This window comes from Lytechinus variegatus, chromosome 2 (assembly GCF_018143015.1).
Source record: "Lytechinus variegatus isolate NC3 chromosome 2, Lvar_3.0, whole genome shotgun sequence".
NCBI lineage: Eukaryota > Metazoa > Echinodermata > Echinoidea > Temnopleuroida > Toxopneustidae > Lytechinus > Lytechinus variegatus.
The window spans coordinates 61809321-61837225 of record NC_054741.1 but is presented as its reverse complement, the minus strand read 5'-3'; the positions used below and the strand labels follow the sequence as shown (position 1 = coordinate 61837225).

The 27905-nt window shown below is 36.3% G+C and overlaps 1 protein-coding gene across 1 annotated transcript; it reads right to left on the bottom strand.

The window, feature by feature from the left end:
* Positions 1-544: 544 nt before the first annotated feature.
* LOC121408552 (neuronal acetylcholine receptor subunit alpha-3-like) lies at positions 545-25619 on the bottom strand. The gene is made up of 8 exons (XM_041600054.1): positions 25482-25619; positions 10595-10639; positions 8851-8960; positions 7959-8400; positions 6726-7064; positions 5917-6207; positions 3462-3655; positions 545-1847 (listed from the first exon to the last, which is right to left on the bottom strand). The coding sequence occupies exons 1-8, from the start codon at positions 25590-25592 to the stop codon at positions 1835-1837; spliced, it is 1545 nt and encodes a 514-aa protein (XP_041455988.1). The 5' UTR covers positions 25593-25619; the 3' UTR covers positions 545-1834.
* Between the last annotated feature and the right edge of the window lie 2286 nt (positions 25620-27905).

Genomic DNA, 27905 nt, shown 5'->3' with positions numbered 1-27905 from the left:
GTGATGTCTTCTTTTCATCGATATTTCTAGCATGTCTAAGGAGCACGAAGTTTTATCTTTCACATTAAATACTAGCATGCCAAGAGCAGGGGCGGATCCAGGATTTTCCACGGGGGGGGGGGGGATTTCGTCCAGAAAGAAATTTGACAAGCCAAAAAATTTCTTCACTTGCGTATGCACGACATATGCTAAATATAAATATTTTAATGATTCCCAAAAGGGGGCAACGGCTGGATGTGTCACCCCGGGTCCATTACTGAACAAGAGTAATAATAAGCCAAGGAAAGCAAAGACTCAATACCCGGATTGTTTTTCTAATCACTTCATTGCAAAATTAGTTTTCAACACCTATTCCTGAAAGTAAATTTATTTGGTCAAGAGAGACAACTTAAGTCATATATTTTCTAGGCTTACCAACCAATGTAGTCAATTCTTTTGTATCTCAAAAATTATTTACATATAGATCTTAAATGATATAAATTTTAGTTCTGAAAGATAAACATTTCCAATAATACATTGAACCATTTATTTTTTACTGTTGACATTACTTTTACTTTGTTGACATGTGCAAATATTGCGTTTTTCATCAACAAAGAAAACTGTCATTCATCAGTGCTATTATCAATATTGATGACAAGTCCTTTCGTTGACATGGAAAGTAAAACAGGGAGGAAACCTCAAAATGCATTGGCAAGATTTGACCAAACTTTTGAGGATCGTTGGAATATGCATCATAATAAATAACTATTAGCAAATAAAAAACAAACGCCAGAAAACTGAACAATGCATTCTATTCCTTGTCTATTTGTAATATTCAGTGGCGACAAAAACTTAAACATAATTTGTGTTGGCACATTTTATACACTATGTTTACAAGATTATCAAGCTTAACAAAGCCTGTTTACATATACAAACGTAATGTTTCCCCCATTAACGTTCAAGAAAGTGTGCCTTTGAATTCAAAAGCTCCCTCTCTCTCACTTTGAGCTTGTAGTCACATAGAAAGTCGAAAATAAAAAGTGCAATGTTGACATTACAATAAACCATGCTCTGCATGTATATAGGCAATAAAACGTTAAAAGATACACACGATCTTTATTTTTTAAGAAACCGACACTTTCATCTTTTTGAGTGAATGATACCACTTCTGAATGTCAAATCCTCAATAATCATGAGTCATGATTGGGCTATTTAAGAATATTTGTACACAGTGATGGCGCTAAGGTATTTTTGATATGGGGGAGGAGCAAAATAAAGATTTGGGCATTAAGTAGCACGACACATTTCTCCACAGCTTTATATGCCCGTCTTTTTCCCCTGTTTACTATAGGGGACGGTATAAACCCTCTCCCATCTCCTTTATTGGCCTTATATCAACATCACCATATTTCTCTCATTATGTGACTAATGTCAATAAAGATGATGGGAAATAACCTAAGCTAAATCACTTAATATCACGATACTTTAAAATCATAGGAACATAAAACACATAATACATAATAATGCGCAATTATCGCCAGTTGGTTGACCCCTTCATAACAAAAATAACGAAAAAAAAGTATATTTTTACAACAAATTCTTCTGATCAGTCTCGTTTACAAAATGAATTATGAGAAAGCAATGAAAACTGATGAAAATGTTGTGTCGTTAACATTAATAGTAATATTGGTCATATCAGATAAAAATGTTATTAAGGCGATTCCATCTTTTTTCTGGCAAGAAGTTGTGAAGAAATATTCGATATCGTTCATAGCACCACTTGGATTGTCATGACTGCGATGTTGTTGACTGACGCAAGAGACCAGAAATGGATAAAAGTGCTCTTTTAGACTCCTCACATCTTTCCCCTACAGGAATCATAAAAAAAACAAATGCATTGAATAAAGTTGTCATCAAGATTGTGTTTGAAACTAATACAATGAATTAAAACAACATGCATGCTGATTCATAATAAATTCATTCGCAGTGTTTCGTCTCGATTTAAAAAAGGATTCCATGATTTCGTCAATGACATGCATTTCTTCTTCTTCTTTTCCTCCTCCCTTTCTTCTTTCTTCTCTTTCCCCTCCTTCTTCTTCTTTATTTTCTTTTTCTTCTTCTACTTCATCTACTTCCACTTTTTCTTCTTCATTGTTAAAAATACTTCTTCCTTCCGAAAGCAAGCTTTTGACAAGGACTAGTTTGTATTGTGAATCTGCAATATGACATTTCGAAAATTGGGTCAGTGAAAGTCAAAATATTGTCTTTAAGCTACTCTTTAGTATTGCGTCTCTTTGACAGCGTTGATTTGTTTCAATAAAACAAATCAACGCTATAATTTTCCTGAAATAGACACCAGTAAAAGAATATAAAAACGGAATTTATTGAAATGAAACAAAAAAATTTAACCTGTTTTAAACATAAACAAGCTTTCTATCTTTGCTTGGACTATCTGGTTCGCCGGTTGGATCGGTATGAAATATTGCCAGCCTGACACTTGTACGAATTTGTGTCACGCATTGGCACGGCTCAAGTCGTGCCAGTGCGCAAACTAGTCGTGAACTGGCGTGAAGTGTGCGTAAACACGTCGTGACACGTCGTGACTGCGTGCCATGTCGGGACGAGAATTTTGAAATGTTCAAAATTTTGGTCACGACAAAATTTAGCGACCGGGTCGTGAACTATGCGCAAACTGTTCGTGAACTCGTCGGGACGATGCGTGCCAGTGCGTGGCAGTGCGCGCTATGCCACGACTGTCAATAGTTCAAGAACAGCTCACGTCGTGTTCACGAATAGTTAAGCACGACACCGTCCGAACTGCGCAAACTCGTCGTGCCAATGCGGGAAGTGCGTAAACTATGCGCAAACTATGCGTGAACTCGTCGTGCCAGTTCGTGTCAATGTGGACACTGACGGGCACGCATTCGTGAACTATTCGTGAACTCGTCATGAACTTGTCGTGAACTATGCGTGAACAAGTCGTAAACAGTGCGGGAGCCTCCCAGTTCGTGCCCCCCAAATGGCACGACTTGCCACGACAAAATCGTGGCCAAAAGTCGTGCAAGTGTCATGCCAGGCTGGCATCAGCCTGGCTTTAGGGCTTTAGGGTGAATAAGAACAGGTTTTACACACTTTGCCTCACAAAATTATATCAATTCACCAATCGCAAATATATTGCAATCATGATATAACCACATTGTACTTTTCTATTGGTATATGAATAATAGTCTGATATCCTGTTAATAATGAATAACATTTGGGATGGAATTTTGGGACTGATATTTTTCTAATTGACGGAGTAAAGTTTTACACAGTTCGCTATACAATAAAGGGACACTTTGATTAATTAATTTTGTTAAAAAACTTCCATCTTAAAGAGTGACGCTTTTTCGACACATATTTGTATGTCTGTTTTAAATTTCATACTGAATGGCTGTGTCATCAAGTGTTTCTCGTTTGATTATATATTTTTATATACTTACAGTGAAGCGAGATATTCTGTTCTGTTGACTTCGATAGGTTTCTCCCAGGGGACTGGTATGTGAGCATCACTGGTCTCCCATAGCAACGGCGAATAGAGGAAGATTCCCATACTCCCAACCAGAACGATGACGATGTAAACCCAGAGAAATATACGATCAATCACCATGGCGACGTAATGCCATTCTGCTTGGACCTAAGACAAAACATTAAGGGACACCAAATGTTTTTCATGTCAAATCAACAATTTTTACAATAAACATGAATTTGTTGATAAAATACGAAGTACGTTGACCTCAAATAACCACTGACCCTTTCCAAATGACCTTAAATTTCATTCGCTTATTTGCCAATACCTCATAGCAACAATATGTACGTTTTATGCAGTATGACAGTATACTTTTAATATTATCTTCAAAATTAAAAATCCCAACCTTGATTTTATGTTGATACCACAACACGGACAAAGTTCATTGACCCTGTCCCTAAATGACCTCTCAGTGACCTTGATCATGCGACCCGAAACTCTTGGAAGATGATCAGTAATAGGTACTTGATTACCCGTAAGTCCAAGTTTCATGAAATAAGTTCTCATACTTTCAAAGTTATGACATTTCGAAAACTTAACCTTAGTTAATAAATCAATGTTGACGATGCCGCCGTCGGAAAAGAGGCGCCTATTTCTCGCTTTTGATAAACAAGCGAGATGAAAATTTTCTTTTTTCTGCATTATAAACCATGTACATTGACAATTTTCCATGAACAATGTAAAATATGCATGTAAAAGTGAGAGATAAGAGAATTCATCAAAGCAGTTATTGTAACGACAGAATCTAAATCAGTGTCATAAGAGTAAGTACATGTTGAAGGAATACTAATACTCCATCCAAACTGAATGGAGAAAGGAGACTATATAGCGCTTTCTTTACGTGTTGTGAAAATGTTAACTGTTCACTTAATTAAATTATTTATTTTCGTTTTTTTTAATAAAAATCAGGTTAATCCATTCAAGCCAGAGGCTCCCATTACAAGAGAAAACGTTAAATGGATAGACTAGAGTTGACCATCAATCAGGATGCCAATATTACTTTATGATAAGCCTATATTATTTAATAAATATTTACTTCGGTTTTAAAACTTCTCTCTAAATGTGTCCTGCATGAAATTATGATGCAAACATTGTACAATTTGAAATGATAAACGCATACATGTAGCTAGAAGGAAAAAGTAAATCTTAAGTAAATCTGGTATAGTTTACAATGATACTTCGACAGAAAAGAATTCATCTATTAAAAATAAAAGTTTCTTGCCAATTAAAGGACAGATAAATCGTCATTGAACAATTATGTTCCGTAGATCTTTACAATATATATTTCTAAAGATAATTTTTTGAAATAAAATCAAGAAATCAATCGATCGATCAACCAACCAATCAATCAATCAATCAAATCAACTGATTCTGAGGAGTGTTATAGAGATTTTGTGGCGCCATCTCTGTACAATGCTTATAACGCCCCTGTCAGTCACGCCAACGAATCGACTCCAAACCGACCGATGGTACGTGGTAAAAATGGTGAATGAAATGGGAAATTTCCAATTCATCTACTGCCAACGCGTCCACTGACCACATGGTCTACTTTCATTAATTCTTATGCCATTCCGTCCATCAACATTTCGTCTAACAAACATTTGGTCCAATGACCAGTTGGTCCAATCATCACTTCGTCTAATCACCGTCTCGTCCATGACCTTTTTGGTCCCATAACCAGTTGGTCTGATACCCATTTCAATTTCATTCATTTTGCACAAAAATTAACACTTATAGTACAAGTAGACCTAACGGCATTTGGACCAAATGGCTATTGGACCAACTGGTTACTATATAAAATGGTGATTGGACAAATTGGCAATTAGACCATGTGGATAGTGGACGAACGATAGTAGACCGAACGATAGTAGACGAGTTGGCAATTGGACGAACTGGCATTAGACAAATTGGAATTTAACCAATATAAATTGGAAACAGATTTTGGTCGGTCAGGGGGGCGTTTCATGAAAGGACTTGTCGGACGTTTTATCCAACAAGTCCCATTTTATCCGACAGTTACCATAGGAACAGTGCCTCCCAGCCAATCAAAATCATGGAAAGATGTCAGATCTGGGGAGCTTTTCATCAATATTTTCATCCGACAAGTTGTCAGATCTGACATCTTTCCATGATTTTGATTGGCTGAGAGGCACTGTTACTATGGTAACTGTCAGATAAAATTGGACTTGTCGGATAAAACGTCCGACAAGTCCTTTCATGAAACGCCCCTCAGATCTGACAACTTGTCAGATGAAAATATTGATGAAACGCTCCCCTGGAATCGCTTTTGTCGCCTGCTTGACTGTGTCTGTGATATAAATTATGACCACAATGTACAAGGCAAAAAAGATGTAATATCGGCCAAGCACCTTATGGTCTTTATCGGCGTCTTTGGTCCTCTCTACTATGTAATTAAGATACTCGAGTCCTTCTTTGAGCCGGGCTGGTGTCTTCCCATTGTCCCTCAATCTCTTGATGTCGATGTTGGCATCCATCAGCATCTCTTCCTCGGTCTCGTGACCGTGTGTTTGCCATTCGTTGTCCACGCCGAGGTTGTGCAGGTTGGGGAGCCCGTCCGACCCGGTGCCGCAGCCTCCCCTCAGGTATGGGTGATGACGGTTGAAGCATTGACGCTCAGTGTCCGAGTTCCGACCGTACATCTGTAGATAGGATGAAATATAATTCAGAGTTTATAAACCTCCAAAATGAATGATCATTATGCAGTTTAAAAAGACACCACCTATGGTGGTATCCACTGTTCTTGGTCTTGAAGATTTGCAATTATGTAAGATATTATGTTTATGTATCTAATGGAAATGATTGTTCTTTTGGAATGGAATCTGGAATGAAACAGAATACTGAAGACATGAAGAGCATACCATTCTTGATTGATTATTATGCCTTAAAAAAGACACCATCATATGGTGGTGTTCACTGTTTTTGTTCTTTAAGATTTGTGATAATGCAAAGTATTGGTATATGTTTATGTATCCATTTTCTTTATGCTGCTGACCTGATTCTTTATCCATGTTCATCATCCAAGGTTCTACAAGTTTTAAAAGGGCTGGCACAAATTCTGTTGTTTGTTACCACTTTTGTTGCCTACTTTTTATTTTTATTTCCAAAACGAATAAGAGCCAGAAATGGTCATTTCTTGATGAAGTTGTCTGGGTCATACCATTCTTGTAAGGTGGACATTATTGCTGTGGTCCACTTCCTGTTGATCAGCTTGTGGATAGAATGACTTGTAGTTCTCCGGCCTCTTCATGTGAAGGTACGGTGGTAGGGTATCGATGAAAACCGTCTTGACCCACTTTGGCATGGTGTGTGTCAGTGCGGACCGGTGGAAGAGATTGATGATGATGACGGTGACGGTGATGGACACGCTGACCATGGCCATGGAGAAGAGGAGATAGATGCCGATGAGCGGAATCGAACCCGAGGTCGTCGGGATCATTTCGGCGATCAGGAGCAGGAACACGATGAGGGCGAGGAGGATGGAAATGCAAAGCGTTACCTAATAGTGAAAAAGAAAATTTAAAAATAATAATCTTCTGTTTTCAGAGGAAGAATACCATAATTGACCTCGTGTATTTTTGTCCATTGAAAATAAAAAAAAACACTTTAGTTTGCCATGAACACGATAAAGTGAGGAAGTATAAACATTCAGTTAGGTTATCATAAAACTTATTGAACTTAGGGTGGCAAAAGCACTCTAATGGTATAAATTTTCATATGAAATTGCTTTTGAATGCCTGATTGTGACCACCATCTGAAAATAATAATCCATCGAAATGATAATTTAAGGAAAAGAGACCAATGACCAATTCTGGTCATCTATCAAATATCGGCGCGATGTCGCAATGGGTATGGCATGAACTTAAAGATGCCACCCAATGATTCGTTAAACGTTTGTTCGAAGTAGGACCAAAGACTAGCTTGACATGCAGTGTACATTTCTTGACACATATTAACATGATTAAGTGCAAAGGCGATGATCGTATGCTCAGCGAAATGAACATTTTAAAAAGATATGAAATTAAATGTCTGGTGTTGTGTAATGAAACTCAATCTATAGGCCTACTGGTGTAACTTTTTGCATGATATGTCACAGATGACTGTGTGACCTTGGTGGTCTTTGGCGTGTTTTTGGCGTCTAGATACTCATTGGAGGGTGGAAAATGTACACATAGAAAATGCTTAACCGCATACGAGCGTATTAAATTCTTGATTGATGAGTAATTAAAATGGTGATGAATGAACTGATTTAGTATTGTGCCCATTGTAAACGAGTCCTCATTCTGAAGTACCCGGATCCCTACTGACACTGGATGGTCCCTGTGGAAACAACAGTTCTCACTGACCAGGGTCAAGGGATAGTTCTATCTATCATCTCTGTCCAGATCTTTACCTTCTCGCCACAATTGGACGGCACGTAGAAGACAAAGATGGTCAGAAACGCAATCATGATACACGGTAGTACAAAGGTCACGACGTAAAACAACGACTTCCGGTGCAAGACGAAGGTAAAGGTCAGGTCCACAAAGGTGTCGGTGTCACAACAAGGATACTGGAGTTTGTGCCTCTCGATTGGTGTCTCGGCTATGTCCCATTCCTGGTTTTCCCAAAACCGCTCGAGACCCACGAACTCCGAGATGGGTTGCAGGTCAATCTTGCTATAATCATGGGTCCAGGATCCGAATTTCAGGGGGCACCGCTGTTCATCGAAGGGGAAGTTGTGGATGTTGATAGGGCAGGAGCTCCTGTAGACGGCGGGAGGGAACCAGTCCACGGTACCGTTGGGGTAGACCTGAGTCACTGTCAACTTCTCAATAGCGTAGGAACCTCCAACACTGAAAAAAGTTTGATGTGAAAAGTCAGAACTTATATTAGCCTACTAATAATAATTCTGTATAGCACATTATTAACGATCCTTTAATGTCAATAATTATATGCTTTCACATGGAATTGGATATTATCACCCATATTACACGAAAAATGTGCTTTAGAGCACATCTTTTTAATAATACAAGCATATCAGGGGCTGCATAGCGCAGTACCGTCGAATCTGGGCCGTATGAACTATATTATTATAATTAAATTTTATTTCATTATTTTCATTGATATATTTATTGTTATATTATCAGAGTGGATACATATTATTATCATTCTTATTATTCTATCATTATTATTGTATTTCTTTTCATCATCATCATCATCATTATTATTATTGTTTATTATATTGGCCTGAAGGCTATTATTCCTCCTATTTCAAAGAACCATCCAAAGTGGAAAATACTTACTTGTTATAGAGGACGATGTCTGGTTTCCAGAGGAGAAAGATAGGGATATGAACCATTGTGATGTTACCGTAGTCTGCTGGGTCCCAAACAAGACGATAATCTTCCCATCGCTGAAAAATAAGGAAAAATAAGCCAAAACTACACAATGTTGGTTGAAAACTACCCAGAGTTGGATATGTTTTTGTTAACCAATTGCCGTGTGGACAGATGATATTAAGGTTCAGATTATTTTTTTTCTATCAGAGTATACACGCCATTTTGACATTAATACAGAATCTATATTGAGCCATCAGTTATTCAGGGAGGGAAGGGAAGGCAACAATGAAAATACAAAGAAATGCAATGAATTGATAATGTGTGCACGCACGTGTACTTATGAGGGTGCGGGTGTGTGACTGCATGTTTTATTTAAAAGAAAGAGATCTAAAAAAAAAAACACGTTTCTGCTCTTCCACGTAATGGAGTAGTGTTGACATTATGAAGTGGATATGGTTTTATGGAGTGGAAATGACATTATGGAGTGGTGTCGCTTGAGACTCGAAATGAATGACTCGGGGGCGGGGCGTCAGGTTATTTTGATGGGGGCTGATAAAGGTGACGTATTTTTTTTTCTTTTTAGATTTAATGTCTTCTTTGCTCAATGATGAAATTAGATTATTATGAAATCCGATGATCCAGTCATCTCATCTTTGTCTTTCATCTTTTGCCCTTCCATTTCTCTATTCTTTTTGTCTATCGAATGAAAAAGAAAATCATACGGGCGGTCGCCCCTGTCCAACTGTGGCGCCGCGCATGGAAAACAAAATGTTGTTTGAATTTTAAACACGTTGTTTAAGCCCGTCACTGTAACAACTATTGCTTAAACTTTTTAAACTGTTTATTTTTCTAATTGTTTAATTTTTTTAAGCAATTAAAAAAAAATAACAGTTTAAAAAGTTTAAACGATTACAAAAATTTAAACAACTTTTTGTTAGAGTGACAGGCTTAAAAACGTGCTATTTCTTTTACTTTGCAAGTTATGGTCAAGTTCATCTTTGTTGACCCATGCACAGTCATCCTGTCCAACAAAGCAATCCCGGATAGTATACCAAGGAGCTTCGTACACATTTTTGCAGCTTTGTTACCTACAGCCCTATACCACTTTTAAGTAGATGAAATAAAGATTAAAACGCCAAAGATGAGGTAAATTAAGGGTGTGATTATCACATTTCAAAACCCGATCATATCGATACCGTGTCTTTAACTTGTGGGGCACAGGGTGGGCTGTAGAAAGTTGATATGCACTTTGACGATTCTAGACTTGATACTTGTGGCATTTTGTCAGAAAATGTTAGTATACAAAGTAAAAAGGTGATAACGTGTTATTATTAATAGTAATCATTCCGCTTTGGGCAGTGCACAAAAGGCATTTTAATCATAATTTCTAGATCCTAAAGATATTTTACTCAATATTTTCCTTTTAAAATTTCAAATGGTCAAAAATGTATCACGAATGTTTTTTTTCAACTCTCAAAAACACACTATATTATACTTTGTCAGCAAATAAAATCCACTCAATTCGAACAATGTGACACGTTATTTTCTTCTGCAATAGGCCGTTTAATTGCTTTTATTATTATTTTCAGAATCTATGGATGTAAAAACTATTTCGACACCCGAATTTCATAATGGCCGAAGTATGAGTTACTCTGTCTATCTATTTCTACACTACAAAAATTGTGTATCGTCACCATGGTTACCTTACCTGTCTCACCCACAGGCTTGTCATCATAATTTGGTTTCTCTCGTTCTGTAAGAAAAATGATTAAAAGCAACAAAGAAAAAATATTTAAATGTGATTAGTATGGGGTGGCCTTGTGAGACTGAAGCTCCCCCCCCCAAAAAAAAAAATATATATATGTAAATAATAATAATGATAACAACAACAGAATAAGAAATAAATGAATAAATAAATAGAAAATAAAAAAAGTTTACATACGATAACAACAATCTAAATGAACTTTTAATGCCATCTTATACCATGCAATTTTAATGAAATTAGATGTTCTGCTGTGTTTCTTTTTTCATTACTCAAATAATAATTGGCCTGCGTGTAACAAGAATTTCCCCTCTTAAGGCTTAAACGGGATTAAGTCTTGAGTCTGCCCGTGACAATGACAGCTTAGTTTTATTATTATAATGCATGCAATTATTCCTTTGAGGGAATTCCGAATCCTGAATACCATCGGATTTCTTCATCTCTAAGTAATGTCAATTATTTCAGCCACTTTCACTGTATTTTCTCCAACCCATACAGGAAAAGAAAATGAAGCAACTGAAAACTGGTGTAGAGGGGTGTGGACACGAAAGATGACAAGGGATATATTACTTTCCAGCAGAGCAATCTTTCCCTTGAAAAGAAGATTATATAATTTATCAACGCATTTTGTATCTGCATAGTTGAGTCCAATGTGCACGTGTGGGTTAATGCACGACTGATAGTCCCTTGGTGGCGAAGTAAAAACAAATGAGGGTTGGACTATTACGGCACAATCCCGTGTTCACCCCGCGGAAGCGTCGGCTGAAATAACACATCAATCGAAGCTTCGCATGGGGAGGGAGGACAATTCTATTTTCGGTGTCGAAACCGGCCCCTAATTTGTTTATGCTGATTACACTGCCATCTAATTTTGTTTTAATATGTACACGTTCCGTGGTTTGCTGATTGGATATTCGCGGTAGTATAGATCCTTGGGAGACGCCACATGTTATTGAATAAGGGTGCATAATCGTTCCATTATCAAGGTCATAATCGTGTTTGTATTCATTTTCACGTGTCACATTCATAGATATGGGGCTTAGAAGGGTGTACTAGTAGTCTAATCCACTTGCTCCCGGAATACTCTTGCGATGACAATTTACAATGCGATCCGAGCTAACACTTTTGTCACTTTCGCTATTTAATAAAGATCACATTTCATAAAATTTCAATATTTTAGAGTGTATAGCTACTCGATAACGAAATCGTAGAATGACAATAATGCTTGACATTGTCTTACAAAAAGTTTTCTTCTATAGCGGTTCCCAGAGCCTGAGTCACATAACATTTTAATTACAAAATAAATACCGGTATTTTATTTCCATTAAAAGTCCGTAAAGACATAGGAACATGAGAAAAAAGCATATATTTTTGTAGTATACTTTTTTCTGCAAACCGGAGTTTGACTAGAAATCGGGTCAACTGCGAAAAAAACCCAGAATAAACAATCAAAATTTGAACTGAATGAATTTTTAAATTTCCTCCGGGAAGTTTTCCCTTTTAAACCGCTGAATTTCGGATGATTGCCTTCTTTAAATGTTGGGCAACATACTGACCACACAACAATTGGGTTTAAAAAATATCCCACTCCGGGTAGTTTTCAACCGATACTGCGTAGTTTTCACCCAAAACACACATTATTGGATTAAAACTACCCAGAATTGGATAAAGCTTTAGCTAAAATATTGTGTGGACAGTATGTTGCCCAACATTTTTAAGAGTTCAGTCTAATTTTCACCATGATTCTAAGGTTATCTTTTCCAAACTATTAAGTGTATTATCCCTTCATATGCCTATATACTGTACTGGCCCAATGGAAGATCAGCAGCAACAATAAAGTCAGCTGAATATGGGATACCAGCCGTAGCAATTACCTTAATTTTATGTATTAAATTTATAATTTCATATGAATTTGTATTTAATCTCACGGAAATAAAAACAATAACAGCTGTACGTCATTGCATTTATTCCATATTTATTTATATACATATTTCAATAACTTTTTTCTACAATTAAATCTTAATTGGGAGTGTTTATTTTTAATCTGGGCATTGGGTAGATCAGTGCAAACTGTCTTATGTCTATGCCCTGTCATTCATTATGCTATGATATATTAAACATTGACTTGCCTGCCTATGTTCTTCGTTATTTTTTCATTGTAATTACATGACCTGATTCTGAAAACGAAACAAGATTACATCGATCAGCCAGCTCGTTCCATACACGTTGAAGCGTGTTGCATATCTGGCACCGTGCCGGGAACCGACAGGTGCGACGGGGAGGCCAACCCTTAAGGTCTCGAAAGGGTGGCCATCCCACCAATTCCGATGCTCTCGACGTTGACACGTTCACATATTTGTTATTTCAATATTTCTTGATAAAGCGAGGCTGGAGCTATAGGAATAAGGAGGTGAACAGCAAACTTTGGTCAGATTTGTAATTGTAATCAGGGGTTGCGGCGTCAGGTTATTTTGAAAGGGCGGGGGGCAAGATGTCCCGAGGGTATTAGTATTTTCTCGAATTACTGAATGATAAAGGTATTGGAGTATGACACGACCCATGCCAATTATTTTGACAGTTCCCATTTTACTTTCTTTTCTTTTATCCTTTTTTCAATTCGCTTTTTTTTCTTTTTTTTCTTCACTATACTTGAAATAACTCACAGGGGCGAACGCTCCACCACCATGTTGTGCCGCCCCTACCTATAACGCATTCACTTTCGGAAAGTGTTATGTTCTAATTAGTTAATTAGTGCACCGGATGACAAAAGAAGATGATTTTTTTGTCACGGTCATGAACATTTACCCTTTGACTGATGAAGCTTGCAATATTGCAGGCTGAAGCTTACCAAACCAGGAAATTATTATACTTATCACGAAAGAACATGTTACAAATTAACGTTTCCCTATATATCTAAAGAAGATATTAAAACATTTTTTCTGGTCTTATACACGTTGAACAGAGAATCAGTGAAGAAATTTCAAGAATACTAAATTACCCTCCAATGAAAAATTTTGTATAGCATCATGGTACGCCCAGCTCCCCATATTCACACACATACACGCACACACACACCCACATACCCTTCCCCTCTCTCCCTCTCTTCCTCCCTTCTCACTCTCTCTTTCCTCTCTCTTCCTCTCTCTACCTCTTCTCTTCATTCTCCCACTCTCATCATTCTCCTTCTCTTTCCTTTTCAACCTCTCCCCTCCCACTTTCTCCCCTGCTCATCTCTGTCTATCTCTCTCCATCCGGGTCTCTCTCCCTCTCTCCCCCGACTCCCACTGCCACTGGTGTTGGTGTTGCAGATGTGCCAGAGGCACGGAAATGCACTTGTCGCCTTTTAGCTGTATCAATAATGAACATGATTATCATCCCCCATGTGTTGAAGTATAATATCGTGTTGCATCGTTTTCATCAATGATGCAATTGAGGAATAATGTATGTAAGATATTACTTATATTAAAGGTTCAATGTATGACGTTGCTTGGGTTTAATGAAGTTTTTACACATATATATTTTCTGATTAAAAACGTTAATGCTTGAGTTTTTAACATCAAAATACGTAAATCAGAATAATAGTCATATTCAGTTGATTTCACTTGATTATTATGAGATATGTGCCGCTGAAAATATCCATCAATAGCTCCTCACATATATCTATAATAATCAATATTAATGGTAATGAGAAGGAAGAAATGCATAACGATCATGCTAAGTTATTTTATTCCAGTATACTTATTTAAGTCATTTCATTTTCAGCTTAAATTGAATATCAACTGAATGACCTGTCTAATGATTGAACAAGCCAAAATGGAAAAAAATGAGAAAAAGAAATAAATCTTTTAGCTCATATCACCTCCCCACCCCCTCCATCCCTACGAACCAACCAGAGAAAGTATTCATTGCAGTGACCGTTCGGAGGTGATCTTTCGGTTATTTCAATATTTCGGGTTTATTATGTTGATTCAGACCGAGGTGAATCGATAGGTTACTAACCGATCCTCGGATCATCGAAATATTGGGCCGTGGTGGAGCCGTGATGTTTAGCAAAGAACGTGATGATGATCAACAACAAGGCACCACAGGGGGAGATCAAGATGAAAGGGTACGGAAGGAGGGCGGTATTGGGAAAGACTGTGTAAGGAGGAGGCAAGATTAACTGAAGGCGGTTTAATTTTTATTCAATTAAACATGGGGCGGATCCAGGACCTTCCAAAAGAGGGGGCACTGTGTATCAGGAAAGATTTGACATGCAAGAAAAGTCCTAACTTGATGATGAACCCCGTATTCCCTAAAAAAAATCCTTCGACTCTCAAAGGGAGGGGACACGAGCCGGATGTGCCCCCCCCCCCCACTCCGGATCCGCCACTGAATTTAACAACAGGGGTAGTATACAATTAAATGACCCGGACCCATCTTTGATAGTCTTCTTTTTTTAAACATTTTTTCAAAATTTGGGGTGGTCAGGAAATGAATCAAAAGTAATATCTAAAGCAAGCTGTGAGTTAATGAATGTTAGTCATTTCATGAAAGCTTAAACGAATACTGTCGAATTTCTAAGTTTGTTGCTTGTCGCAATGTTTAGTTGGATGAGAATGAAAAGGGAATATGAAGTTTGAAATGAATGATATCATTATCAGTATAATGCTGTACCTAGATCACTTCCAGTTGGAATGAATTTTATTTAACCCCGGCAAACAAAAGGCTTATGATGCAGTATTTTATACCTCTGTAAGACTACTCGTAGACTATAAACAAATATAGGCTATTCCGAGAATCTACGTGCTGTAAAGGTCTAATACAATTCATTTTCAAATTCGCACCACGGAAATGGAAACCCAACCTCCTTCTTCCAAAACAAAGCTTCTTTATCGGAAAAACGCTCCAGAGACAGCAGCGAGCGTTTGGATGACAAATCACGGCGATAGCACCTATCATGTTTAGCAAGCATTCCTGCTCCTAGAAGCTAATATTGTATCAGAAAGTTTTCCCCGACTATGTTTACGGTATGATATCAACCAGCTGCTTCCGGGTTGTTAATTAGCAAGATTGAAAACGTTATCAATACGACTGAAGAGTCGTGCATCTCACCCGTCATGATATATGGGGATATATGTGTATCTCGATACACACCAACACAACCGACTCCAAACCTATCGATGGAATATCATTGGAAAGAACGTAATGTTTTGATCGATTTCGAGTTGGTTTGACTGGGTGTGACTGCGACGTAACGGTGTCCTGAAAGAGTACAGGATGCCGTTGAGAGACGATAAGAAAAATACCCATCACCGTTGCCTTCATCTTCATGTTCATCACAGAGTAACCAACACCAAATGGATGGTTTAGGAAACACCCGCTTATTCTGTTTTAAGCATATCTATAAAGAAATTTGAAGCAGAAGAGGAAAAGGATGGACTAGAAAAGAAAGGAGGTGATGTATGGCTGTGCAGGAAAGAAAGGAGAAGAAACGAAATAAGAAGAAACAGTAGAGGAAGAAGGAGAATAGAGAGAAGAGGAGGAAGAGGAACAAGAAGAGGAGGATTAAGAGAAAGAAGAAGCAGGAGGAGGAGAAGAAGAAGGAAGAGGAGAAGAAGAAGTAGAAGAAGAAGAAGGAAAGACAGAAGAATTTAAAGAAGAAGAGGGAGAAGGATCAAAAGGAAAAGAAAAAGAGAAGGAGACAAAGAAGAATATGTTGAAGAGAAATTTACTATTAAAACTCATGTATTGTGATTGGTGAACAGAGTACTCTATAAACCAACTATGAAACGTTGAAGACATGATATATTCATTGAGGTGAACTTGTAGGACATATACCCAGAACCAAGCAACGGAAGGAGATAACTCTACGTGACTACACGTCGATGAAATGTAATTAATTTTAAGATGCATTCCTAATGCTTGTTCGATGGGGGTTCCGTATTAAGATGACAACTACATCCATCTTCTTTTGAATCCATCTTATCCATGGAATGTGGCGTAGACTGTAAACAGAGTTAAAAAGGGGCATAGGGATTCATTTATGTCAATTTTAAAGTACTTTTACATAATTAATCAATGTTAATGTTTGTGACAAACACGAGCGTAAATCCGTGACGTCATGATATTCAAGAGGGGGATGGAAAAATAAATAGATCACCCCTAACAATAGGTGTGACGCAAGGATTTACGCCAGTGCATATACATATCTTCATATGGATATAATTAAGAATACAAACTTTCTATATCAATCAATTCACTATTTAATTAATGAAAGTTGGTATAAAGGTATCCATGAGTGGGTTTGTAGAATACTTAACATCACTGCATTCCATAAGAGAATGATTTTTCGGCAATTCCAGTCACTTGTTTAATATTAATATTTTTAATTGTTTGAAGAACTTAGAATTTTTTTTCCAATTTTTTGAAAATCATATTATTTTATCGATTTTATTTTATTCATTCATTCTTAATCCATAGCATTTTGTTGGGTTATATGTGTTTTATTTTGGGATCTTTATCTTTACGATAACGTGCTTTTAATAACGCCATTCGATATTAACAAAAACACATACCTGTCAATTACAATATTTGCTACGACAATAAATTGGATGGTCTCACGTTAATGACGTGGCCCTGATTGCTGACATCATCATTTTGTCATGTTTGTTGCTTTCGACATTTGTAAATTTAGCACGTTGTCAGTCATATTTGTTTCATAATTTATTTCCAAATTCTAATTGGTTTTCTTTCTATGTAATTCTTTCCCAAAGTAGGCCCCCGTCATTCTCCTTATAGTTTCGTGATTTTATCAACTTGTACTACTTAATGAAATAGTCAGGTACATACATAATCATGGTTCGAATTATGAAAAAAAAAACCTAAAAATATATACTTGAGATTTCAGGAATTAAACTGCAAAATTATATACGCCCATATACATGCTCAAATAACGATTTAGCACACATCACGAAAACATGGACAATTTCACTGAATATTTTATTCTGTTTTATTATCTGTTTCATTCAATTTTCAATTCATTGTTAAATCTTATTGAATTGATTTCTTCAAGAGCGCTTTTATGTTGATGGAATCAAATGGGATTAATAGAAGTGTTTCATGTTTTAAAAACTGTTCCGAATCGTAGTGAAATCGCAATATGGCTGCTTATTCAAAGAGTACATGCAAACAAACATACTATTAATTCAATTAAAATTATTTCGGGGTCTCAAAAACAATCTTTGTTCCCAATTTATAAACACAAGAAGATAGGTATAGATTGTAAATTAACTTGCATAACAGGAAATAATGATTGAAAATTATATCTGCTGTTCAGTCAGTTTGTAAAAGAAATATACAGCAATTGTATTATGATACTTGGATCTTACATATTGTTTGTTTTGGAATTGAAGATGATATCCTGTTTGTTTTAGTGTATGATTGAGCATGAAATCTAACAACACGAAGAGCAACAAATATGAAATGTATATTAGCTTCCAAATGATTCGTTACAATAAACACATTCTATAAAACTCTGTAAAAGAGAAAATTCCACATTGTAACATTCCAAGTGTCCTGTCCTTCTGTCTGCCCCCCCTCTATTTCCCTCTCTATCTCGCTAGAAAACTTTTTATTTTACATTTCCGTTTAATTTTTGTAATTTTCATCTCTGTGTATACTTACTGTTAAATCCAGTGAAATCCATTTCTTTGTATGCATACATTGACCAATGAAAGAATCTTAAATTTTAAAATAGTAGTAATGATAATACCAGAAATAGTATCTGATAATAATGATAACAATGAAAATAATATATTGTGCTTGCGCTTTTCAAGTTTAATATATCCAACGCTGGTATTACAAGATAACACACTGTAAAAAATGAAGTGCTAATTTAGCACTTACAGTGGTTGTATAGTGACTGCACTATACGAGTGCTGATTTTCTAGTTCAAATTTAAACTAGAAAATCAGCACTCGTAGTGCAGTCACTATACAAACACTGAAAGTGCTAAATTAGCACTTCATTTTTTAAAGTGCAGTGTCTTCAAACACTCAAAATGAGGCAGGTATAGCCAAATCTGCAGCAGAACCGATAAACAACTTGAAAGCACGACCCCATTCGGCGAAAATTGGAATCGTTCATCGGTTGTCGAAAACTGCCTGGTTACTAAGGTCATATATAACAATATGATGATTTCTTTTATATTCTGTTACAAGAAATATCCAAAAATTTCGGTTGTTTAAGGATTTGATGATTAAGAAGATCTTCCCAATATAAAATTTAGTCGTAATAATGATAACTTTATATTTTCTTGAAGATTTAACAGAAAGTGAATAATATTTCCATATGATAAAATCCAAAAGAAACAAATAAATATGTGCCATTATCAGGTCTTTTATTTGCATATATTTTTTTGTGAAAAATAGGCAAAACCGAAATATGTCATCATTTCCTAATTTGACATAAAGGCCCGGTCCCACTGGGGGGAAGTTGAATTACGCATGAATTGCGAATACAAATTTCGGTCATTCGTTGTCATCCGCATTAAATTTTGCAAAAAAGATAAAAATCCGCTTTAAAATTGCGGATACATAAAAGATGTACAGCGAACAAATTACGATTAAAAGCGGAAATATCACGAATAAAAAGGAATTACCTTGCGAATGCTATTTTACGAGGGATATTGCTTGTAAAATTGTGGAATGTATTGCAGACATTGCGAAAATGTAACGAAAGTAACGCGGAAGTAAAACACATGTATTGCGGACAAAAATAGGATGCTAAACGATTATTGCGGAAGTATTACGTATGCATAGAGAATGCAATGCGCACGTGGTGCGGAAGCAACGGTCGCATTGCGAATGTGATACATTTGAATCGAGACCATATAAAAGAAGAGCACTCCACTCTTCAGCGTCATTATCTTTAAGTTAAGTTTAAGTTTTGAACCTCTCTTTCACTGGCGTAGCCAGGATTTTTCAAGAGGGGGGCCAAGGCGAGGGTGGGAGAGGGTATCCCCTCCCACGGTAGGAAAAAAAATTAAAACCAGGTCATGAAAATAGCATTTTCTGCACCCTAAAATTCTATTCTGGTGTAACCTACTTGAGAAGTGACAGATGAAATAGGATTTTGCTCTCCGATCAACCGGGGGGGGGGGGGCATGGCCCCCTTGTGCCCCCCTGGCTACGCCAGTGCTCTCTTTGATTTTATGGATAGTTTGCTTATTCCATGTTTTCTTTGTTAACGTTATACTTTTGATATTTTTTAACAAAGTTACAGGTGTTTGCCTGTGCGTTTGGTAACATTATCAAGTGAGAAATGTGTCAAACAACATGACGGTTTGGCCTTCTAACATCACCAAAGACTGAGAAACATGTTTTATGCCATTGAAAATTCATTCGTCTATTCTTATTATCCCATATTTTCATCAAAAATTGTTATAATACCAGTTATGAACAGAAAAGAATATTTTTTAAAACTTGTTGTTTTCACTCCATGGAAAGTTCATGAATGTTTTTTAAGACCACATGAATGAATGGGCTATTTCAGAAATAGAACCATATTACCTTATCTTTTATTAAGTATCAATGAAAAAAAGACAATAAACGTTTGTTTAGATGTTTATGTCTTATTTATCTGCCTTATACTTAAAATAGGCCTACACTTGTTTATTTGATGTTTTACATACAATGTTACACTTTTATAAATGTTTATGCTTTTTCAAAATGTTGATCTTGAACAAAATAAAAGAAGGTATTGAGATTTAATACTTATTTTTGTTTTATCAGTTTATGTGTTTTCCGATCATGAATATTTATTTTCCACTGTTAATTACTTGTTAACACATAAAACGTTATAAAATACTATACTACAAAAGTTTTTTTTATAAAATTAAATTCAAAATGTAGCTTCACATCGAATAGCAATTCTCAAAAGAATATGAGGATATTGATGGGGTTTAAGAGGGGATACAAACATAAATCGAGCCTTTGGTTCAATTTACCTCTTCCACATGAAACAATGATGTATGGTTAATATGAAAGGAGTATGTATGTGTATTGAAGTGTATGGGCATATTCCATAAGTGTCCGTGTGTGCATGTTTGTGTGTGTGTGTCCGTCTGTCAACGAATACCTGAAAATAATTCCAACCTCTTTTAAAATCTCGTTGAGGTGATAAGCTATGATTATTATAGCTCCGCACTATCTGGAATTAGGTACGTCCATGGTATAAGTGTCATATTCTATCTGGCGACACACGGGGGGGGGGTGTGGGGTTATACTTTTATTAACAAAAATACAATTAAAGTGGCAGGGGCAATATGGCAATGACATCCGGGATTTTGATAAAGCTAAAGCAAACGGGTGGTGCCAGTATGTATGGATAACACCGTCACGATAATTTCTGCACTTATGGACTAGCCAAGTCTTCTACCACCCTCTTTAATATTCTGGGTGTTAGTTCTTTTACATAATGACAGAAAACATGAATATCCTGCTCAAAAGACTTTATTTATATTTTCTCTATCCACTTCTCTTCCACAAAAAACATTAACATAACATAAACGGCTTCATCTATCCTCATTTGAATTATTCTCATAAAGAAAAAGGATATGCAGATGGAGTTAAAGCAAACATAACATAATAACAATTTTTCTTTTGTTATTTTTCTTTTAACTTACTGATACCACCCTTTTTAATGCTGGGTGTAAGATCTTTTAACATGCTTTTACATAATGAAAGAAAACATTAAAATTCTGCTCAAAAGACTTTATTTTTATTTTCTCTATCCATTTCTCTTGCACAAAAAAACTATCAAATGTGCGTGATGATCCATGGCAACATCCTATATTCTACACAACTGTTCTTAAAATGACGGTCAAATTTCATTTTCTGTTACATTTATATATAGTAATCTGGGTTTACGATGAATGTTTGCTGTGTACTCGCAAATTGTTCGCGAAACAGTCGCAATACAAACGCACTATTCGTGACCAGTCTGTAAGCATTCTTTATAAATTATTATAGCTTGGTATAAAGTCGTAATAGGCACGCTATGCATTCGTTTCGCATTCTATCCCAGTCCGCTACTTATCCGCAATCCCATGTCTGTTGCGGATATCACAGGATAACTGCGAAAATTCAGCGCATACATTGAGAATGCATTGCGTATGCATTGCGCATATAAACCGGATGATTTCCGCTCCCAGGAGTTTTGGGCAGCCCAAAACTCCTGGGAACGGAAAAATGTACCTTTGCGGATGATTACGGACATGTGCGGAAAATAACCGTCTTAGAACAGCATACTTTACGAATATTGCGGATGTTTAGCGTCTGTAATCAAATTTTATCCGCAATTTATGCGCAATCCATCCTAAATGTCACTGGGACCGGGCCTTAAGATTCCGATAAAATTCTCTGTCTTCATAAATGCTCTTTTTTCAAATCAACTTTTATGTTGGGGGTAAACTTTACCTTGAAGGTAATGAAGAAATTTTAAAAATATGAATACTTCAGCTAACATTTTGATCGTGTCAAAAGAAATGATTAGGGGATAATCATGATAATGGTGCAGATATATCATCCTAATATCTAACTAAACAAATCATATTCAAAATTCTTCTTACGTGACTGAAGTAAAAGTGTAAGAGGAAAAGGACAACCAAAACAAAAGCGCGGGAAAAAACCCGACTATGGCTCGCCACTACTGTATAATGCAAATAAAACAAAACATTCCTTATCAGAATCATTGGAAAAATCCACATCATGCCTGACTGTGTACGGCTATTCGGCTATACACGAATATTGATACTCATTAGGCAAGCGTGCCTAAGTGTTATTTGATAGTGATTTTCCAGACCGCCTTTTCAATCTCCTTCACGTTCAAGTTCACCCCCTCATCAGCAAACACTCTGTCAAGATTTAGCGAGGGATTTATGTCTAATAGTGGATCACTACAGCCGGAATTTATTCCAGCCGCTTCCCTGGGCAGGGAGCAACAAATGTTATCAAACTATGATTGAACAATTTGACTTTAGTATACAGCACTGATCATGCTCCTTCGAAAATCAAAAGCTATTTCTAATTCCCTTTGGATAATCTGTTTAAAGCGCCATGATGGGTTTCTAAAGGAATTGTTGAAACTGAATTTATAGTTGTGTTCAAAAGGAACGAACTGCTTATCATATACTTTTTTTCAATAGAATTATTTTTTGGCAGGCTCATGATGGAATAAAAAATATGACTATAAATAGTACAGGGGCCGCGGAACGATTTAAGAATGTGAGTGGGTGTGTGTGTTGGAAAGGGGCTGAGCAAAAAGTTGGGGGAAGGGGCGGGCTGGATACGCATTAAAATCTCTATGCGGTGGTTATTTACAACATTTTCTTTTTACATGGTTCCTGGAAAAGTGGGGACTGAAGTCTTGAATTATGAGAAAATCCAAACATCCAAAATAAAAATGCGGATAAATTCGCTGCTGCTGGTTTGAATTTTGATTCAAGTACTCAAATTGATTACACAAAGTGTCTAAAGAAAATTGGCTAAAATGCGTTTAATCCAAAATTTTATGGTTATTAAGTGAAATGGATGGTGACAATTAGTATGTGTCAAAGGGGCTAGAGTATTACACACGAGGTAAGATCAGACCAATATTGGAAATTAACGATTTCATCAATCATTAGTGGCGAAATAAGTCAACAAAATTGAAAAGAAGCAGCAGGGCGAACGGGTGGGAAAGTGTTAAAATGGTGCCAGGTAAAAATGGCAGAGGTAAAAATGGCAAAGGTAAAAATGGCAGAGGTAAAAATGGCAGAGGTAAAAATGGCAGAGGTAATAATGGCAGAGGTAAAAATAGCAGAGGTAAAAATGGCAGAGGTAAAAATGGCAGAGGTAATAATGGCAGAGGTAATAATGGCAGAGGTAAAAATGGCAGAGGTAATAATGGCAGAGGTAAAAATGGCAGAGGTAGCAATGGCAGAGGTAAAAATGGCAGAGGTAAAGATGATAAAGATAAGCTACATCATAATAATTATCATCTATGACCGGACTCTTGTCGACGAAATGGGCTATAAAAACTAATTAACAATTATGTTGTTTTTCGTCATTTAAGATCTATACTCTGTCATTTATATGACTAAACTCAAATTTCTTATCAAAATGATTTCAATTTGTTACTGCATGATGAAAGGATCTTAAGCTCGTAAGCAGAACAACGCTTTACATACAAACCCAACGATTTTTAAAAATGTAAACACCAATGTGTGCAGCCACTAACCCTCTGAAACGAACAAGTTCGAACTACTTTCATAATTTAAACTGGATAAAAAAATAACTGAACATTCTGTAATAAAAGTATTTTTTTTCCATATCATGATGGATCATGATGAATAGATATTGATGTCACTGGCGGATCCATGGGGCACAGCTGGCCCGTGCCCCCCCCCTGAGAGGTACAATTAAAAATGTGCCCCCTTTTGAAGCGAGACCCTTTTCTGCTTGCTAATTATTTTTGTGGACGAGTTAGTAGGCGGAAAACTTTTTTGCGTGTCATTTTTCAGGAAAATGTGCCCCCCTTGGAAAATCCTGGATCTGCCCCTGATTAATGTGATACGTTAAATGTAAATGATACAATTATTGTTCAGCAATACCTCAATGCAGCTAGTCCAAGTGGATGCCAGGTTCCCAAAGGGTTTGACGTCATATATGGGAAGCTGCCCTATGACATTTTATGCACTAAAAAATAAAAAAAAAAACTTTTGATTTTTTTCTAGAAAATTACATTTCATTAATATTTTCTATGCACCAAATATGGGAAACTGCTCGCAAATGAAGTCATCATTAAAATATGAAAGTATAGCTTTTTAATCTTTGATTGATTTCCTAAAACCCTCACAAGATCATTTTATTTTTTTCTGGTATTCTACAATGACTTTTAACTGAGGTTGAACTTCCCCTGCAATGAATTAAGTACAATTGCAATCAAGAGTGTGCTTCAAATTAGAATACTAATACAGCGATTTGACATGAGAAGGCCGTCCATGAGAGTCCAGAAAAAATAAGATATTCTAGCCAAAAGATTATCAATTTGGTGCAGACGATCTATCTATGATTTTAAGAATGTCACCCTTTCCATTATTTTTATTTTCTTAGAACCTTTCTTAGTTAATCTATGTAGGGCTTACATGCGGGGGCATTTTTATTTTTTTTTCATGGGGGTTTAAGATTCTTTTTACCGATACCATTATGACCTTTGCCACTTTTACCTCTGCCATTATTACCTCTGCCATTTTTACCTCTGCCATTTTTACCTCTGCCATTTTTACCTTTGCCATTTTTACCTCTGCCATTTTTACCTTTGCCATTTTTACCTCTGCCATTTTTACTTCTGCCATTATTACCTCTGCCATTTTTACCTCTGCCATTTTTACCTCTGCCATTATTACCTCTGCCATTTTTACACCGAGCCGTTAAAAGTGCATAGCAATTAAATCGAGCGAGCAAAGATTTAAAATTGAAAATCTAATTTTGTGTCATTTTTTTTACATAATACCAATAAATCATTTTATATTATGCAATTTTTCATTATTTATCTTGGTCTTGGAACTATTTTTATCGGGGGGGGGACCGTACCCCGAACCCCTCAAATTTGCCAGGGTCCATTATACGGGAATTAGGCAGTAAAAAGCAATGAGTAAAGTTATAACAAAGTTAAACCTTAAAGCTACACCATGTTTGATTTTGAACGTACAACACTGACTTTTAACACCGGTATAAATGGCCTGACGTGGTCCCCTATTAACACCGGTAGTGTAGTGTCAGCACCGCGGTTTAGCAATGTAATTACTTACCACGTGGATAATCTGTGAGATTGATAGACCCATGTAAACTGTGAGAGCATCAGAGTCATTTATGACCGGTCTAACGTTAGACTGGTACTGCTCTGGAACTAGGAACGCCATCAGTTTCTCCTCCTCCTCGGAACCATGGCAACCTGCATTATATAAAGATATAACCAAGAACCAATATTAAGAAATATTATTTATTTGTAATATTTTAGGAAATCATTTTTGACACTAAATTCTAGACCATCAATAGAAGACTTGTCTCCTGAACATTGCGAATGGATATCCGAAAATAGAGTCAAAATTACTTCACATCAGCTTTAGATATCATATCATTATTTTCATCTTTATTCCTATATCCACCGCGTTCTTTTCCATGTTTCCTTAATATGTTTGTGTTTTTTAACACTGGTAAATCAATAACTAAAGGGTTGTGGGCTGGTAAACTCTTCCAATTCCGAAATTAAAGAGTTACTTTATTTGGATTCATGTCTTCATCAAAAACTTTTTCATTCTAACAAAAAAAGGTATGAATGAGATGTCTGGTAATATCATATAATACATCGAGAATGATTGATTCGAATGAGAAAGTAACGAAAAGAATGAGTTAGAGAAAGAGAACGAGAATAGGAAAAGGAAAGGCAAAGGGAGGGAGAGAAAAAAAACGAGAGAGGAGATTGGGCGGGGCAAGAGAATGCACTTAGTCCCTCTTCAAACTTATAAGTCAGCGAACCCACTCACAACACTCGGGGTCGTAATTATGCTGATCTCGTCCGAAGAGACGTCAAGAGAAAACAAAAGGTTAACGATCAGAAAACAAACTTAAGCACCCGATGCCAATCAGATCACAACGGGTGTGCTCATTGTAAACGACCCACTTAAAACAAGACAGACATGACATACAACGGGATAGGGATGTTTACACAAGTGTCGGCACACGACATTTTGCCAGCTAAAGTTGGCGGGGAAGGCAAGAATTGATTTTCTTGTCTTTGTTTTGTTTTCTCAAATACAATGAATCAAGAAGGCGGACAGGCAGACATTTTTAAGTTGTGTAAAGTGTTACTTGTAATGCATTTCTTAGAATCAAATTAAAAATACTTTAAACATTAAAGGGGGTAACTGTTTATCAACATTGCAAACAACGTTGACCAGCTTAGACAAAAACAGGTCATTCATTATGAAATATTAAAATCAGAGCTGAAGATCGAGTAGCTGAAAACGGTACAATAATTATTATGTTAAAAGAATGGAGACCCGTCTTTTACAATAATTCTCTGTCTATTTTGCTAGTAACTGAACAATTCCTCATTCACACAAAGGCTTCAGGTTTTTTTGTTGCATTGTTTTCGAATTTATCTTCATGATCGTTGCCACTTCAACTTGATCGCCCAGGAAATGTCATGCCAAGTAATTGCTGAATATTGGTCGATTACGCGTGAACTTTAATTAACAGAGCCGCCGCAAACGCGTCAACCAAAACAAGATGTGATAGAATGAGCGCCGGTGGATTTAAGGTGGGATTATTTTTTTTAAATCGGAAATAAGCAAGCAATGAATAATGTATGAATCGTCTTAGCGCTACGAACGTTAGATATCCAATTTAGAAAATGCATCTTCGTGGACACGATGGGACCCGAGTTAGTTTTTTTGTACGCCGTACATCGCTTTTTTGGTAATAAAATCACGAATTACGAAGGAACGTTGGGATAAGATGATAGTTCTTGTGCGTTCTTCATGATAATTTTTGTTGTTGTGCACTCTGAGCATGCTTAAACGATGTAGCATTATACTAATTAAAGAGAATAGGCATGTTTGTTATAAAGACAAATATGTATTGAGTACATAATACCTGAGTGATTGGTAACCATTTTTTCTCTCAATCTTGCGCAAAAATTCCAGAGCGTTTAGCTATAATTTACCCAACAAACATATTTTCTTTTCTGTTTTCTTTTTCTTTCCTTTTTTTAAAACAATTTCGAGTAAAATAAGGGTAGGTATAGGCTACTGTCATTTTTGGCCATAAATCATTATAGTGTGAACTTACTTTGGTAATATTCAGTTATTTTTTATCTCATTTCTTCTAAAAATTCAAAATAGATTGAATTATTTCATTATGTTTCGAGCTATTTTTGAACAAAGAGAATGATTGTATCGAAATACTTGAGTCAGAGAAAGAAACTGGTCATTTTTTCACTAGTAAACTGGGGTTTGACTCAGGATTAATCAGGAACTTATAGTTTAGTATATATGCACACTTCAAACTTTATGAAATTCTTTAAAATTTACATTTCCTTTTTCAACATTCATAAAATATACCAAGGAATTAATTGCAATAACCTTCTTTCCTTCCAATTTCATTACACCTTTCCCCGTGATTTTAGTTTCACAGTCAAACTATTGTATTTGGTACTGTAGTTGAACTGGTTT

Excerpts from the sequence above, each read along its gene's own strand:
- LOC121408552 (XM_041600054.1), bottom strand. The coding sequence starts at position 25,592 with ATGGCGTTCCTAGTTCCAGAGCAGTACCAGTCTAACGTTAGACCGGTC. Across the intron at positions 8,401-8,850 it reads GACATCGTCCTCTATAACAA|TGTTGGAGGTTCCTACGCTA; the intron begins GTAAGTATTTTC and ends AACTTTTTTCAG. Across the intron at positions 7,065-7,958 it reads CGTCCAATTGTGGCGAGAAG|GTAACGCTTTGCATTTCCAT; the intron begins GTAAAGATCTGG and ends TTTCACTATTAG.